General features: G+C 50.1%; 1 protein-coding gene across 1 annotated transcript in view; it reads left to right on the top strand.

The window, feature by feature from the left end:
* Positions 1-16,658, top strand: part of NLRP12 (NLR family pyrin domain containing 12) — a 27,714-nt gene extending 11,056 nt beyond the window's left edge. Inside the window, exons 4-10 of the mRNA XM_040457961.1 lie at positions 327-497; positions 2,010-2,180; positions 4,738-4,908; positions 7,334-7,504; positions 12,312-12,482; positions 14,169-14,339; positions 14,782-16,658. Coding sequence (XP_040313895.1) covers positions 327-497; positions 2,010-2,180; positions 4,738-4,908; positions 7,334-7,504; positions 12,312-12,482; positions 14,169-14,339; positions 14,782-14,869 — 1,114 coding nt within the window. The 3' untranslated portion in view covers positions 14,870-16,658. The remainder of the gene's footprint in view (positions 1-326; positions 498-2,009; positions 2,181-4,737; positions 4,909-7,333; positions 7,505-12,311; positions 12,483-14,168; positions 14,340-14,781) is intronic.
* The last annotated feature ends 316 nt before the right edge of the window (positions 16,659-16,974 follow it).

The following is a 16,974-nucleotide window of genomic DNA, read 5'->3' as shown; positions in this document are numbered from 1 at the left end:
TCCAACTTCGGCTCAGGTCAGATCTCACGGCTCATTGAGTTCAAGCCCCGCGTCGGGCTCTGTGCTGACAGTTCAGAGCCTGGAGCCTGCTTCAGACTCTGTCTCCCTCTCTCTCTCTCTGTCCTTCCCCCACTTGCCCTCTGTCTCTTTCTCTCAAATATAAATAAACATTTAAAAAAATAAATAAATAAACACTAAAAAAATTTTTTTTAACGTAAAACATAAAGATGACACTTTGTAAATTGTGAAAGGGACACACGAGTGTGGCATAATCGTTGCACGGAGTCTGGCCCAGCTCCACTCTGTCCTGTCTTTCCTTCACGCAGACCCGAGACGAACGTGTTGCCAGATGCCTACAGCAAGCAGCTCGCTGCGGCTCTGAGCACGAATCCACATCTGCGGGAGCTGCTCTTGGACCGCAACGCCCTGGGCAGCCGGGGCGTGAGGCTGCTCTGTGAAGGGCTCAGACACCCCAGCTGCAAACTTCAGAACCTGAGGTGAGTCCAGGGGGGTCTGCGGGCTTCTGATGGACCCCCCCCCACACCCCGTCTTCACGGGGCTCAGTCAGAGTATATGGTGGTGTTTCCTTCCGCTGCCCTAGCAAAGCCCCACAGCCTAGGGGATCTGGAGGACAGGAGTCCCAGGCCCAGGTGTGGGCATGGTCGGTCTCCTCCGAGGCCTCGCTCCTTGGCTTGCACATGGCTGTCTTCTCCCCGTGTCCTCACATGTGCGAGTCTGTGTCCAGTTTCCCCTTTTTTTCCCCCCTTAAGTTTATTTATTTATTTTGAAAGAGGAGAGATCATGAATGGGGGGAGAGCGAGAGAGAGAGAGAGAGAGAGAGAGAGAGAGAGAGAGAGAATCCCAAGCAGGCTCCATGCCGTCAGCACAGAGCCTAATGCGGGGCTTGAACTCATGAACTGTGAGATCATGACCTGAGCCAAAATCAAGAGTTGCTTGCTTCACTGACTGAGCCACGCAGGTGCCCCCAGATTCCTCTTTTTATAGGGACACCAGTCACAGTGGGCTAGGACCCACTCTAGTGACCTCATTTTTTTTAAGTTTATTTATTGGGGCTCCTGGGTGGCTCAGTCAGTGAAGCATCCAACTTCAGCTCAGGTTATTTGTGGGTTCAAGCCCTGCGTCGGGCTCTGTGCTGACAGCTCAGAGCCTGGAGCCTCCTTCCTATTCTGTGTCTCCCTCTCTCTCTGACCATCCCCCACTCACATTCTATCTCTCCTTCAAGAGCAAATAAACATTAAAAACATATATATATATATTCTTGTTGCCTGTATTTATTTTTTAGTGACATATAATTCACGTCTTTCTTCTTTTAGCATTTGCACGCTCTTGTGCACACATCACCAGTAATTCCAGAACATTTTCATCACGGCCGAAAGGAATCCTCCCTGACCTCCTTTTCTTTCTTTCTTTATTTGGAGAGGGAGAGAGAGGCGCGGGAGGAGCAGAGAGAGAGAGAGAATCCCAAGCAGGCTCCGCACTGTTGGCTCAGAGTCCGATGCGGGGCTTGAACTTTCAAACTGGGAGGTCATGACCTGAGCCGAAACCAACAGTCAGCCACTTAACTGTTGGGCTGAGTCACACCCAGGCGCCCCTCTTTCTTTTACTTTAAAAGAAGGGCGGGGGGGGGGGCGCCTGGGTGGCTCAGTCGGTTAAGCGTCCGACTTCAGCCAGGTCACGATCTCGCGAGATCTCGCGTGATCTCGCGTGAGTTCGAGCCCCCGCGTCGGGCTCTGGGCTGGTGGCTCAGAGCCTGGAGCCTGTTTCCGATTCTGTGTCTCCCTCTCTCTCTGCCCCTCCCCCGTTCATGCTCTGTCTCTCTCTGTCTCAAAAATAAATAAATGTTAAAAAATAAAAATAAAAAAATAAAAAATAAAGGAAGGGGGAAACAGGTCTAGACCAAAAGAAGGAGGGAGAGAAAGAACGAGGGGCAGAACCTACCCTCTGACCACAGGAAGTGACCTGGTTCTTGTCCCCTCCCTCGTGCCCAGGCTCAAGAGATGCTGGGTGGCTCCCTCTGCCTGCCGGGACCTCGCGGCCGCCCTGATGGCCAATCAGAATCTAAGAAGGATGGACCTCAGCGGCAATGGGCTCGGGCTGCCGGGTGTGAAGATGCTGTGTCAGGGGCTCCGGCATCCCAGATGCAGGCTGCAGGCGATTCAGTGAGTCTGCACCCCGGACCGGACCTTGGTCTGTGCCGTAGGGCTGCCCGGAGACCGTAGACTCCTGCCCCGGACCCTTTGAGCTTTAGGGAACCCCTCCCTGGCCTCCTCGTACCCCACCCACCTCACGTCCACTGTGGGGAGTGCCCAGGCCACTCACCCTCGCAGACCCCACACCTTACTGACCAGCGACACCCCGAGGGGTCTGCACGCCGAGCTCCTGTGAGTTCGTGACGTTTAGCCGTGCCGTCCCTTCTCACCGCAAGGCCACAGTTGTGGACAAGCCACCTAGCGTCCCCTGGGGGTCTGCCCCACTCCCACAGAGGACACTGCTTCTGATATTTCTGGTCACCAGTGTGTGGGATTTCCCACAGCAAGCAACTCTGCAACACCAGTGGCGTGTCCTATAAATCACTCTGCCTCCGTCTGCCTGGAGGTGCTGTCAGGCCCCACAGGTGAGGGCTCCCCCCCACGAGACTGCCCCCCTACCCCCACCCCCGCCACGTCCCCACCCCAGCCTCAGTTACAAACCCAAGTTGTCACCTGGCTTCTATCCCACCCCCTGCCCCAGGTTTGATTAATTTCCCAGAGTGGCTCATAGAACTCCCGAGAAACACTTGGGTTTCTCAGTTTATTAGGTTGATGATAACTAATGATCCTGTATGATACAGGATACAGTTGAAAGCCAGGGGGAGAGGTGCATGGGAGGGTCCCAAGAGCAGGAGTTTCTGTCCTCACGGGGCTGGGTGCACCGCCCTCCCGGTGAGGATGGGGTGGACGTGTTCACCAGCCTGGAATCTCCCAACCATGTGCTATCATTTGTTTTTGCTTCTTTGTTTTTTGAGAGACAGACAGAGAGAGAGAGCACAAGTGAGTGAGGGGCAGGGAGAGAGAGAGAGGGAGAAGTGGGGCTCATCCAAAGCGGGACTCGAACCCACGAACTGTGAGATCATGAGCTGAGCTGAAGTCTGTTTGCTTCACCAACTAAGCCACCCAGGTGCCCCGCTATTGGGGTTTTAGGGAGCCTTCCTCCTGTGGTGAATGGATCATTACTCCGTTTCCAGCCCCTCCCTTCTGGAGGAGGGGGTGGGCAGGGCTGAACGTTCTAAGCTTCTCATCAGGGCTTGGCCTCTCTGGTGCCCAGGCCAATCCGGGAGCCCACCCATCCCAAGGCGCAATCCACTTAGGAATTACAGGGATTCAGGAGCTCTGTGCTGGGAACAGGGGCAGAGATCAGTATATATATTTTCTATGATCTCTTACCACGTCCCATCTTATTCCTCCGAGGGAACTCCTACTTAGCCTTTGAGAACCATCCTAACCCCTCAGAGAGTCTTCCCTAACTGTGCACAGGTTGCCAAACATGAGTTAGGTTTTATTGTATTGTATTGTATTTTTTAAATTTTTTTTTTTAACGTTTATTTATTTTTGAGACAGAGAGAGACAGAGCATGAATGGGGGAGGGTCAGAGAGAGGGAGACACAGAATCTGAAACAGGCTCCAGGCTCTGAGCTGTCAGCACAGAGCCCGACGCGGGGCTCGAACTCACGGAGTGTGAGATTGTGACCTGAGCCGAAGTCGGCCGCTTAACCGACTGAGCCACCCAGGCGCCCCTGTATTGTATTTTTAATGTTTATTTATTTATTTTGAGAGAGAGAGAGAGAGAGAGGAGAAAGAGAGACAGGCAGAGAGAATCCCAAGCAGGCTCCACACTGTCAGCACAGAGCCTGACTTGAGGCTCGAACTCACGAACCCTTGAGATCATGACCTGAGCTGAAACCAAGAGTCGGACGCTTAACCCACTGAGCCACCCGGGTGCCCCACCACGATGTTTTTTTTTTTTTTTTTTTAATTTTTTTTAACATTTATTTATTTTTGAGACAGAGAGAGACAGAGCATGAAGGGGGGAGGGGCAGAGAGACAGGGAGACACAGAATCAGAAGCAGGCTCCAGGCTCTGAGCCATCAGCCCAGATGGCTGATGCGGGGCTTGAACTCACGGACCGTGAGATCGTGACCTGAGCCGAAGTCGGACGCTCAACCGACTGAGCCACTCAGGCGCCCCTCACCACGATGGTTTTAATCGACAGTAGCTCACCGTCCCAGCACCTGTTGTGTGTCAGGTGTGGTTCTACATCCTGTCCGCTTAGCAAATTTTGTGCTCCTCGCAAGAAACTTAGGAAGCAGGTGCGACCATCATCCTTATATTACAGGCAGTGAACCTAAGGCAGCACGTGAAACATGAAGCAGACTTGCAGACACTTTGCCTGAGGGTGCAGAGCTAGTGAGTGGCAGAGATAGACCCACCCAGACCTTGAGCTCTGGAGATCCTGCCGTGAGCTGTGGCTCACTCCTGCCTCAATGGCACTGCCTTCCCTGGAGTATAATTGCTTAGCCCTTTGCCTCGTTAGACAGGATGCTCCTGCTGGAGACGATGGCCTCTTGTTCATCTCTGAGCCGTGGTGACATGTGTAGGTTCGTGTTGGGTGACTGGACGGGCCAGGGGAGGAGTCAGGAAAGCAAGATGGCAGCCTCTTCAACGTCTCTTCCCTCCCGAGGTTGAGGAAGTGTGAGCTGGAGGCCGGCGCTTGCCAGGAGATCGCCTCTGTGCTCAGCACCAATCAGCATCTAGTGGAGTTGGACCTGGCGGGGAATTCGCTGGAGGATTTGGGTCTGAGGCGGTTATGCCAAGGCTTGAGGCATCCAGTGTGTAGACTGCGGATCCTGTGGTGAGTTCTTCACGGGGCCAAAAAAAGAAAAGGTTAGGATGGTAAATTTGATGTAATTTATACATATATATATTTTTTTTTATTTTTTATTTTTATTTATTTATTTATTTTGACAGAAACAGAGACAGAACATGAATGAGCGGGGGAGGGGCAGAGAGAGAGGGAGACACAGAATCCAAAGCAGGCTCCAGGCTCCAAGCTGTCAGCACAGAGCCCGATGCGGGGCTCCAACTCATGAACCGTGGGATCATGACCTGAGCCGAAGTCGGACGCTTAACCCACTGAGCCACCCAGGCGCCCCGTGTCACATATATTTTACCACAATAAATCATAAATAAATAAGCATCAAGGCAATACTAACATCAGTGTCAAATGCCACAGAGCTCCCTACAATAAAGGCATCCACAAAAATCCCTGTGGTTGTCCGGACAGACACCTCATCTCAGTGTGGCTGGAGACGAGAGTGAGTTTGTTGGTTTCTGTCACCGAGAAGTCCAGAGGGAAAGACTGGTTTCAGGCACAGCTGGGTCCAGGGTCTCACGTGGTAAATCCAGGACTCCGTCTCTGTCTTCTCTTTCTATATATAGGAAGACGCTGTGCTAAATGTCCACGGAGGACACCTTTGAGGAGTGGGTTTTGGGGCAATAGTGTTTTCCTGCTCTGTACTTCTATCAGTTCAGGTGCATCCCAAACACATTACCGCTAATTTATGGCAGAGCATCAAAGACAGGTTGAGGAATCACACACGATGAGCACAGAAATGCTGTTCTGTATTTTCTGGGTTACTTTAGCCAAGAAAATGCATCACACTGAAAAAAGAAAATAAAATACACGTATCATAAAATTTACCATCTTATCATTTTTTAGGTAATTTCAGGGCGCCCGGATGGCTCAGTCGCTTGAACGTCCGACTCTTGATTTCAGCTCAGGTCACGATCTCACGGTCCGTGGGTTCGAGCCCCACGTCGGGCTCTGTGCTGACACCGCAGAGCCTGCTTGATTCTCTCTCCCCTCTCACTGCCCCTCCCCCTCTCAAAATACATAAATAAAAAGTAATCTCTACACTCAACGTGAGGCTCAAACTCACGACCCAGAGATCAAGAGCCGTGTGCTCTACTGGCTGAGCCAGCCAGGCATGCCTTCTATTTTGCCATTCTGAAGCATACAGCTTCATGGTCTTAAGCTATGAAGACTATTCACTATTCACTATTCACTATTCACTTAAAGACTATTAAGCTATTCACACTGTTGTGCAAAGCATCACCACCATCCATCGCCTGAACTTTTTCATCTTGCAACAGTGAGACTGTCCATTAAACACCGCCTCCCCATCTGCCTGCCCCCGCCCCTGATAACCTCCATTCTACTTTCTGTCTTTATGGTATTTGACCACTGTAGGTACCTGATGTAACTAGAATCACAAAATATTTGTGTGCTCTGTGTGTGTGTGTGTGTGTGTGTGTGTGTGTGTGTGTGTGTGTGTCTGGCTTCTTTTACTTCGTATCTTTTCAACTTTCATTCACATCGCTGCGTTAAAAGTTCCTTCCTTCTTAAGGCAGAATAACATCATGTTACGTGGATATACCACAGTTGAATCCATTCGGTTCATCCCTTGGTGGACACTTGGAGTGCTTCTGCCTTTTGGCTATTTTGAAAAATGCTGTAAACATTGAGCCACAAATATTATTTTGAGCGCTTACTTTCAATCTTTGGGCTATGTAATCAGAAGCGGAATGGATGGAGCATAGGGTTGTGTTTAATTTTTTGTGGAGCTGCCATATTGTTTCCCACACTCACTTCACCATTTTTCCTTCCTACCAACAGTGCATAAAGTTAATTCCTTCACACCCTTGCCAACATTCGTGGTGTTCAGGGTCCTTTTGAAATTCGTAAAAAAACGTTATTATTATTTTTTACAATAGCTGTCCTAATGGATGTGATGTGGTACGTCCTGGTGGTTTTGATTCGCGTTTTCCTAATGATTAGCGATGCTGAGCATCTTTTCGTGTGATTTTGGACCGTTTGTTTATTTTCTGCAAAGAAATGTCTACTCACACTTGTGCCCGTTTTTAAACAATGAGTTGTTCCTTTGAAAATGCATTACTTTTGGGGCGCCTGGGTGGCTCAGTTGGCTAAGCGTCCGACTTCGGCTCAGGTCATGATCTCACGGTTTGTGGGTTCGAGCCCCACATCTGGCTCTGTGCTGACACGCTCAGTGTCTGGAGCCTGCTTCTGATTCTGTGTCTTTCTCTCTCTCTGCCCTCCCCTGCTCACTCTGTCTCTCTCGAAAATAAAATGAAATGAAACATTAAAAAAAATATGTTAAAAAAGAAAATGCATTACTTTAAAGATTGGGGGTAGGGGAGATAAAATTAGCATTGTATAGAAAACACTCATAATACGTGTTGGATTGGATTTCCTACAGGTTGAAGATTTGCGACCTTACTGCTGCTGCCTGTGAGGACCTTACGTCCATCCTCAGTGTGAACTGCAACCTGAGGGAGCTGGACCTAAGCCTGAATGACCTGGGGGACCCCGGGGTGCTGCTGCTGTGTGAGGGCCTCAGGCATCCCCAGTGTAGACTCCAGACCCTCCGGTGAGTCCTGTGTTCCTCACCATCATCTGAGTCTGCTCTTCTAATCTGGACTCACTGGGCTCACTGGGGTCACTCCCTCTTCTCCTAACCTCTAGCTACATCTGCCTCAAAGATTTTTCTGCCACAGGGCCTTTGCACAAATAGTTCTTTCTTCCTGGGATGCCCTCCTACTTTGCTATTCCTCCTGTTTCCTGGATAACATTTGTTTTATCTGTTAGGACTCCAAACAAATGCTTCATCCCCATGGATTCCTCCCTTAACCCCTAAATAAGGTCTGGGTTCTCAGTTTGGGGATTTAATTTGAGCTTACGCTCAATTAAATTTATTTTATTTATTTAAAAAAATTTTTTTAAGTTCATTTATTTTGAGACTGACAGAGAGAGGCAGAGAGAGAATCTCAAGCAGGCTGTGTTGTCAGTACAGAGCCCTACGCAGGACTTGATCTCATGAACCATGAGATCATGACCTGAGCCAAAATCAAGAGTCAGTGTTTAAATTTTAATTCTAGTAAAGTTAATATATTTTTATTTTTTTAAAGCTTTTATTTATTTTTGAGACAGAGACCAGGCACTAGTTGGGGAGGGGCAGAGAGAGAGGGATACACAGAATCCAAAGCAGGTTCCAGGCTCCAAGCTGTCAGCACAGAACCTGACTCGGGGCTCAAACAGGTGAACCATGAGATCGTGACCTGAGCCAAAGTCAGATGCCCATCCGACTGATCCATCCAGGTGCCCCTAGTTAATATATTTTTACAAGAAGGAATGGATGAATAAACCGAGGAACAAAAAGAAAATGCAGAAGGCTGTCAATTTCCAAAACAAAGTCATTTTTCTCTATAGTCCCAAAGGAGACTCTGTCTGTCCTACAAAAGTCTCATCTATTATCTGATGTCATTCACGCTAGACGTTTTGTTTTGCTTTTTTCTTTCAAGACATTGTGCACAGCCTGGCTTCTATTGCTTTTGTTACATTTGGACAAATGCCCCATTTCTTCATTCTTTTCCCTACTGCATCCGGTCCACACTATCACTATGGAACCACACACACCTCTGTGTGTGTTTTAAATATATAAATAATTTTTTTAAATTTTTAAATGTTTACTTTTGAGAGAGAATGCATGGGGTGGGGGAGGAGAGAGAAGGGGACAGAGGATCCTAAGTGGGCTCTGTGCTGACAGGCCCATGTGGGGCTTGAACTCACAAACTTTGAGATCGTGACCTGAGCCAAAGTCAGACGTTTAACCAACTGAGCCACCCAGGCGCCCCCCACAGGCCTCTGTTTTAATTTTGTCTCCTTCCTTCGCTCCCCAAAGCTCGTCTGTAGGCACTCCTGTCTTTATAAATGATACAGCTCACCAACCTCTCCCCCTCCCCCACTCATCTTTATAACTGAGCATGAGCACTTGGTGCAGACATATCTAAGGTGTCCCTTTGAGCTCACCTGCGTTGTTATTTGCACGCACCGGATAGTTTAGAGCCGTGCTCCTGTCCCCAGCTCTGCTGTGATGTTCATTCTTGTGTGTCCTTTCCTGAATGCCCCCCCCCCCCCCCACCCCCCACCCGGAGTCAAGTCACACACTCAGACTGAATTTGACATCTCCACCTGATCTGAATAGCTCTCTAGAAAGATGAGGTTTACTCTTCCAACCGCTATTTAGGAAAAGCTACTTTGCTGGTATCTTGATGGTTATTCAACTTTCTATCTTTAACACCCTGGTGGGTGTAAAATGTTCTTAAACGGCATTTCAGTGTTGAGTATCTCTTCGTGTGCTTATCGGCTTTTTTGGTTTCCCCCTTCTGTGAATTTCCTAATTGCATAATTTATTTGTGTCTTTGGTATGTGTTCTATATTTGCCTTGCTCTGCGAATGTTCCCCGCTTTAGATATTAATCTTCCGTTGAGTGCGTATCTTGGAAACGTCTGCTTGGTAGGTCCTCGGCCTGTCAAATTGTCTGTGGATGCTTGCCTCAGGCACAAATCTGTATGTTTTGAGGTCAGATCCGTGTGCATTTCTATGATTTATATCCTTATGAGGTGTCCAAGAATTCCTTTGCCATGTGCCTGGCTGGCTCAGAAGAACGTACTTACAGTTCTGGATCTCGGGGTGAGTTCAAGCCCCACGGTGGGTGTGGAGACTACTAAAAAAATAAACTTAAAAGAAAAAAGAAGAAAGAAAAGAAAATCTTTTGCCAGTGCAATGTCAAGGGTGTTCTCAGTTTCTTCTTTGTGTTTACCTGTGTGGTTAGGTGGGGTTCAGTTTTTTTCTTTAATTTTTGCAAAGCCATTTAATAAAGTAAGGAAATCCTGTCCTTAGCATTTTCTTTTTCTTTTTATGTTTACTTATTTATTTTTGAGAGAGAGAGAGACTGAGCAGGGGAGGGGCCAGGGTGGGGGTGGGGTGGGAGACGGAATCCCAAGCAGGCCCTGCACTGTCAGCACAGAGCCTCATGTGGGGCTTGAACCCACAAACCATGAGATCATGACCTGAGCCTAAACCAAGAGTCGGACGCTTAAACGACTGAGCCACCCAGGCGCCCCTTTTGCGTTTTCTTCTTGCAAATTTTCAGCTATTCATACACATTTATTCTGCCATTACATTTTAGAATGCATAAAAAGGTTTGTTTTTTTTTAAGTTTATTTATTTTTTACTCCTGTCTTTTCCCAATGTGGGGCTCAAACTCCCCACCCCGAGATCAAGAGTCGCATGCTCTTCTGACTGAGCCGGCCAGGTGTCCCTATAAAAAAATGTTTTAGAAGGCATTTCTCCACTTACCCCAATGTGGCTCTTCTTGGCTGAGGCTGGGTTCTTTCCCTTGTCCACACACAGCAGGTCAACCAGATGTTTATATGTCTGTAGATCTACATGTCGCCTGAGGGAAACACGGACACCCTCAAAGGAAAGGAGGGTTCAGGTTTTCGCCCTATGGGAGCCATATCTAAGGACAGGCAGGAAGGTCTGAAAATCTGGAAAAAAAAAAACACTATACAGTGAAATAGCACTTTTTAAAAATGTTGATTTACTTTTGAGAGAGAGAATGCATGCATGCTTGAGAGGGGAGGGGCACAGAGAGAGGGAGGGAGAGAGAGAGAGAGAGAGAGAGAGAGAGAGAGCTTAAGTGAGGGAGAGGCAGAGAGAGGAGACACAATCTGAAGCAGGTTCCGGGTTCTGAGCTGTCAGCACAGAGCCCAACGTGGAGCTCGAACTCATATATCACGAGATCGTGACCTGAGCTGAAGTTGGACCCTTAACTGACTGAGCCACGCAGGTGCCTCTGAAATAGCATTTTTGACTCTCTTAAGTCCCCCCAAATAGTCTTTCGATTGCAACAGTATGCATGGACAGTGGCTAAGTGAACCCCAGCTCCGTGACCTTGAGCAGTGCATGGCACCCCACGTGTCCTAACAACAGATGGTAATAGCTTTCTCCTTCCAGTGGCTGTCATGAGAAACAGACGAAGTTATGCTTAAATTACTTGCTGTCGGCTGGGGCGCCTGGGTGGCGCAGTCGGTTAAGCGTCCGACTTCAGCCAGGTCACGATCTCGCGGTCCGTGAGTTCGAGCCCCGCGTCGGGCTCTGGGCTGATGGCTCAGAGCCTGGAGCCTGTTTCCGATTCTGTGTCTCCCTCTCTCTCTGCCCCTCCCCTGTTCATGCTCTGCCTCTCTCTGTCCCAAAAATTAAAAAAAAAAAAACGTTGAAAAAAAATAAATTACTTGCTGTTGGGGCACCTGGCTGGCTCAGTCAGAAGAGCATGTGACTTTTGATCTCAGGGTCGTCAGTTTGAGCATCATGTTGGGTGTAAGAGAATGTATATTTTAATTTACTTAAACTAAATAAAATTAAAAAAAAAAAAAGAAAGACCCTTATAAACCACTTACTGCTATGGGCTCATCTGTATAAAGAAAATTCCCATGTTGGGGCACCTGGGGGGCTCAGTCGGTTGAGCGTCCGACTTTGACTCAGGTCATGATGTCGTGTTTCGTGGGTTCGAGCCCTGCATGGGGCTCAGAGCCTGCTTCAGATTCTGTGTCTCCCTCTCTCTCTGCCCCTCCCTTGCTTGTGCTCTGTTTCTGTCTCTCTCTCAAAAAAATTAAAACATTAAAAAAAATTAAAAATCAATTAAAAAAAAAAAAAAAAGAAAGTGGGTAAGGATATAGCCCCCCCCCCCCCCCATTCCAGGGTCTTTGCAGATAACATCAGTTCAGATGAGTGCTGGAGCAGGGAGGGGCCCCTAATTAGGTGTCCTCATGAAGAAGGGAAATTTGGACACAGACACGTGGAGGAAGACGCGGTGTGAACATGGAGGCAGAGACGGGGTGATGTTTGTGCAGGACAGATGTACCCCAAAGATGGCTGGTGAACACCAGAAGCCTGGGGAGAGGCTGGACCAGGTTCTCGGCTGCCAGGGGAGGGGGGGCGGGGCCAGGCTTCCCTCTAGAGCCGTGAGACAGTCAGTGTCTACCTTGTGAGCCTCTGGTGTGGGAACTTGTTACAGCAGCTGGAGGAACCTGATACACGAGCACTCATCAGATGGATACAGAACCGATTCTGAGTAGCATCCTTCCTCTGGACCATCTCCCTGTGTTCCTCCCTTCCTCTTTCCCTCTTTCTTTGTTATCTCTCTCTGCCTCCCGTCTTCCCACCCACCTGCCCCTTGCTTCTCCCTTTTTCTGCGTCGGGTGGTGGTTGGTGGGGGGGAGAGGGGGATGGTGTCTGGTCACCTCTCTGCACGGGCACCCGGACAGAAAGAAACCCTCCCCGGGGACGCCTTTGGGGTGACTCAGCTCGCCTCTGTGCGTCCTGTCTTCCAGGTTGGGCATTTGCAGGCTGGGCTCGGCCGCCTGTGAGGGTCTCGGTGCTGTGCTCCAGGTCAACCCCCACCTACGGGAGCTGGATCTGAGTTTCAATGACCTGGGCGACAGGGGCATGTGGCCGCTGTGCGAGGGGCTGGGACACCCCACCTGCAGACTCCAGAAACTGTGGTGAGCTGAGCCCTGGGCGTCGGGACTGGTGGCCTGGCGGGGGCGGTCTCCGGCGGGGGGCGCATCTCTGCCCTGTGCTTCTATCAGAGGGACATCCCTCCCCCGCTCTGGAAGAGGGCCAGCGGGAGCCCCGAGGTGGAGAGAAAACCCGCAGAGAGCTCAGGCGGTAATTTATTCTCTGCAGGAGGCAAACATAAAAATGCCTTACTTTACCTTCCATCGTTGCCTGTAAACATTTTCTGTAAACTTTCCTCTTCTCCGCTGACATTTACTTGGGCAGATTCTTGGCTTCTCAGTGACCTTTATATAATAAAAAGTCAATCTGTTCCAGTGTGAATTTCAGTCAAATGTGAATTATCACTCCTCCTCCTCCTTTGTCCCCAAAACTCGCCTGGCTCCCACCCCGAGGGACTGTTTCTATTGTCATTTCTGAGGCTCTGGCTTATGTGCTGGTCTGGGTAGGTGGGCATCAGGATGCGGGCGGGGGGGATGGGGCTCAGGGACAGCACTTTCCCCACCCCCCATCTGGCAGGCACCTCTCCCGGGGATCATGTGCGCATTCTTACAGGGACCCCCCACCCCCACCCCGGGGAGGCGCCTGCCCGTGGCGACCGACCTCCTTGCACACCCCGTCTACAGGTTGCACCCTCATCTTCCTCTCCTGACCCCCCTGCACCTGTGACGTGGGTGGTTCTTCATCAGCAAGCTGGTTTTTTTCTCTTCCTCTGCGAGTCCCGAGCTGTTGTCTTGTACCTCGTTTTGGGAGCTGGCATCTCTCGCCTCACAGCCTCAGCCAAACTAAGATTAAAATATTTCCACTTAACATCCCTGCTGTGATACTACTTCTTTCAAAAGTTGCTGTGAGGAACAAATGAAGTAAACGCAAAGCCCTTAGCAAGGTGCTCGGCACACCGTTGTTCCTCAGTAGGTGCTGCCCATTCTTATTGTTACCGGAAAGGCAGAGAACGCAGGAAAGAAACACAGTGGGAGGCAGATTGGAAATTAGAGAGAATCAGATGGCATATTGTTTGGGCAGGTGGCAGCCCAATTCATACTGGCTCCTAAAAGAGAGAGAGAGATTGACTTATGTAACTGAAAATTGGCTTCAGGTATGGCTTGATCTAGGCATTTGGATTCTTGATCTCCATTATCTTCCCCCCCTCGTTGCTGTAGTGGCTCCTTTACCAAATAAGCTTTGCCTTGATCCTGCTTGTTGACAAAACACAACTTCTTACCAGGTCTAAGTTCTGAAAGAAAAAACTAGGGAAATCAAGTATGGGTCTGATGCACTGGTTTTGGGTGGGCCCTGTGTCCAACTGAAACCATTCATGGTGACTTGGAGACATGGGAACCAATCGACTTAGGCCTGGATCCTGAGCTCAAGGACAGTGTTAACCCAAGATGGACTGAGACCTGGGTTTCAATGACAGACGGGGATCGAATTACCATAAAGGGGAATGGATAGGACTGCGAAATCAGTGGGTAACCTATGGAGATGAAGTTGTGAATTGAGAAGCATCCTTAAATGCTTCCCTTAAATGTTTTCCAGCACATTGGCCTTAACCTGGACTGGCTGGGCACCACTCGTTCTCTGAAATCGGTCTCCTAAAACCATCACCCTGAATCCCCTTGAAGACACTGCCCCAAAGTAGCTCCTTAAACTGCTTCAACCACTGTCTTCCACAGGCTGGATAGCTGTGGCCTCACAGCCAAAGCCTGTGAGCATCTTGCTTCCGCCCTGGGCGTCAGCCAGACCCTGACGGAGCTTTATCTGACCAACAACGCCCTGGGGGATACGGGGGTCAGGCTGCTGTGCAAAGGGCTGAGTCATCCTGGCTGCAAACTTCGAGTGCTCTGGTGAGAGACGGGTTTCTGGTTCTGAAGGAGGCGGGGCCTGGGGCTTGGAGTTGGGAGTGAGGGTCAACAATCGAGATGCCCATCGGAGATGGGCAAGTAGGCCAGAAGATTCGGAAACGTCTCCTTCATGCACTAATGTATGCAAGCAGTGTGGGATGGGGAGGCCTTCCGGCCTCTTCGCTCCTCAATATCCCCGTCTATAAAAGGGGGGAAACCTGGCTGCTTCTTCTTAAAGATGGCCACAAATTAAACCAGTGAAGAGGTTAGAGACGGGATAGTGTGGTAGCTCAGAGTCCAGCCTACCTCCCCATGGGACTCGGTTTCCAACCAAGTACCGGATGATGGGATTATGTAAACAAGGCAGGATGTGTGAGACATTTGAGGTTACCTTGGAAAGCAGCAGCCTGGGCCTGGGATGACCTTTCCCGCTGTGTGTCCTCAGGTTATTTGGGATGGACCTGAACAAAATGACGCACAGAAGGCTGGATGTGCTTCGGGGAACAAGACCTCACCTGGACATTGGCTGCTGAGTGGCTCTAGCTCTCCTCTTGAAGGCAGGGCAGAGGAAGAGCATCCCAGGACCCCGCTGGTCAACGGTGATGAGCAGGGTCTCCTGTGCACTCCCGTGCAGGATGGATCCTTTCTGCTTGGGGACTGGGTCAAGGCATCGTGGAGCCTGGAGCTTGGAGCTTTAGTTTGGGGGATGCTACGGTCATGGACAGGACCTGAGGATTCTTGAGGGGCTCTAAACCGAGGGCAATTTTTGCACCCCTCCCTGGGACACTTGGCAATGTCAGGATTCCCCAAATGCTGGTGATCCATCCTGTAACACAGGACAGCCCCCTACAGCCAGGCCTGCAGCCCAAATGGCACTTGTGGCAAAGTTGAGGATTAGCGGTGCCATGAGGGTGCTAGACAGTCTCGAAGGGCGGGCCGGGTGCCAGAGAATACTGGTCAGGCCAGCAGCCCCGCCACCCACTCCCTTGCAGTCCTGCTTTGCACTCGGTCCTGCCCGATGGCTGGATACCTCACCGGGATTAGCCCACTGTAGGCTGGCCTGTGACCTGTCCCATGCTGCGGAGTACACGGGCAAAACCAGACTTTCCCTGTTGGGGACTGGAGATTGGGAGACTCAGTCCAAGCCAGTTGATTGATCCCAGGAACGCCCAAGGACACCATGAGTGTGCTGAAATGAAGCCATTAGCCTAAGACTGGAATTTAGTAGGGAGCACCTGGAGCTTATGGAGTTAACAGTGACCCTGGAGCCCATGAAAGCCTGGAAAAGGAAGCTAACTCAGACTCGCAGACATTCCTGTGGACATCAGGGTCTCATTGACACTTGACTCTTGAAACGAAGGCCTTTCCTTCCTGAACGCCCTTGACTTGTCTGTCCTCCAGCCCCTTACAAGCCCACAAACCATGCCCCAGACCCTTTGCTGAAGCTTAACAAGGAGGAACGTGGCCCACTCACCACCCAGGCCCTTAGGTGGCCTCCAGGAAGATCTATGCACATGTCTGGGGGTGTAGGAAATATGTTAACATGCCTTAGAAGAGGACCGGTGGGAGGGGAGGGGATCCTGGTCTGCCAAGGTCTAGAATGCTGGGGCAAGAGTGCTCCTTGGATGTGAGCCAATTTCCGGCACAGCCCCCTAGGAGGCAAGTGTTGAAATGGAAGCTGCCCTGACATCCTCCAGATCTTAGGAGCAACCAAGCTAGTGTTCGTTTGGTACCCTTAACCCACTGAAGAACCCACAATTAGGCGTTTATCTTTAAGATACACCCCCTTTCCTTGTGATTCTTTCCCAGTGTGCCATCTTGGCTTTGCCTGTAGCCAATCTGAATGGAGGACACTTCACCCATGTCCCTATACTATGGTGGGGAAGTCCAGGACTTTTCAGGGCTCAATTGGTTTCAAATGTTCTACAAAACCTGTTAAGGTCAAAGATTTCCTTTATTGAAGGTGTAAGGGCGGGGGGAGCGGAGATGATCCAGCCCTTCCCTCCCACATTGCTGAAAAGCCAAGGGCCCATTTTTAAACAAAGCCACAAACCCACACAAAATCATGGTTATTTTATTGAAGTGTTTCACCGTTTGGAGATGTTAAGGCTAAAATAGGACCGGAGTGCCTGGGTGGCTGAGTCGGTTAAGCATGTGGACTCGGTTCCAGCTCAGGTCCTAATCCTCACGTTGCCCCCTCGCATCGGGCTGAGCTGCCACAGCAGACCACGCTTGGGATTCTCTGCCCCTCCGCCCGTTCTCCAAGAACCTGAACTAGGACTCAATGTAGAATAAAGGGGGTTAAGGCATTCAGAGGGAAAACCGGTCCTTGGCTTCTTACTACCCGTGGGCTAAAGGTTGTACACAACACTCCCTTAGAACAAATGGCTGTGGGGGGAGCCAGCCTGCTGGAGGGACGGGTGGGCTGGAAGCCGCAGCTCGGGTCCAGGACAGCAGGCTGGGAAGTTAAGCTTTCCAAGCTCTAGGACGTTGAGGATTTCCTCAGACAAGGACACACAAAAATGGGAGCACTTTCCAGACAGAGAACGGGCAGTGCCCCCATTTTGTGTACCCCAGTCTGAGCACTGCTAAGGATTTGCCTCCTAGCTGGAGGCACCACCGGGACGTCTAGGTACAG

This window comes from Herpailurus yagouaroundi, unplaced genomic scaffold (genome assembly GCF_014898765.1).
Source record: "Herpailurus yagouaroundi ecotype Mexico unplaced genomic scaffold, PumYag 220, whole genome shotgun sequence".
NCBI classification, from domain to species: Eukaryota; Metazoa; Chordata; class Mammalia; order Carnivora; family Felidae; genus Herpailurus; species Herpailurus yagouaroundi.
Note: the sequence above shows the minus strand (reverse complement) of the source record. Positions and strands in the feature narration are given on the sequence as shown.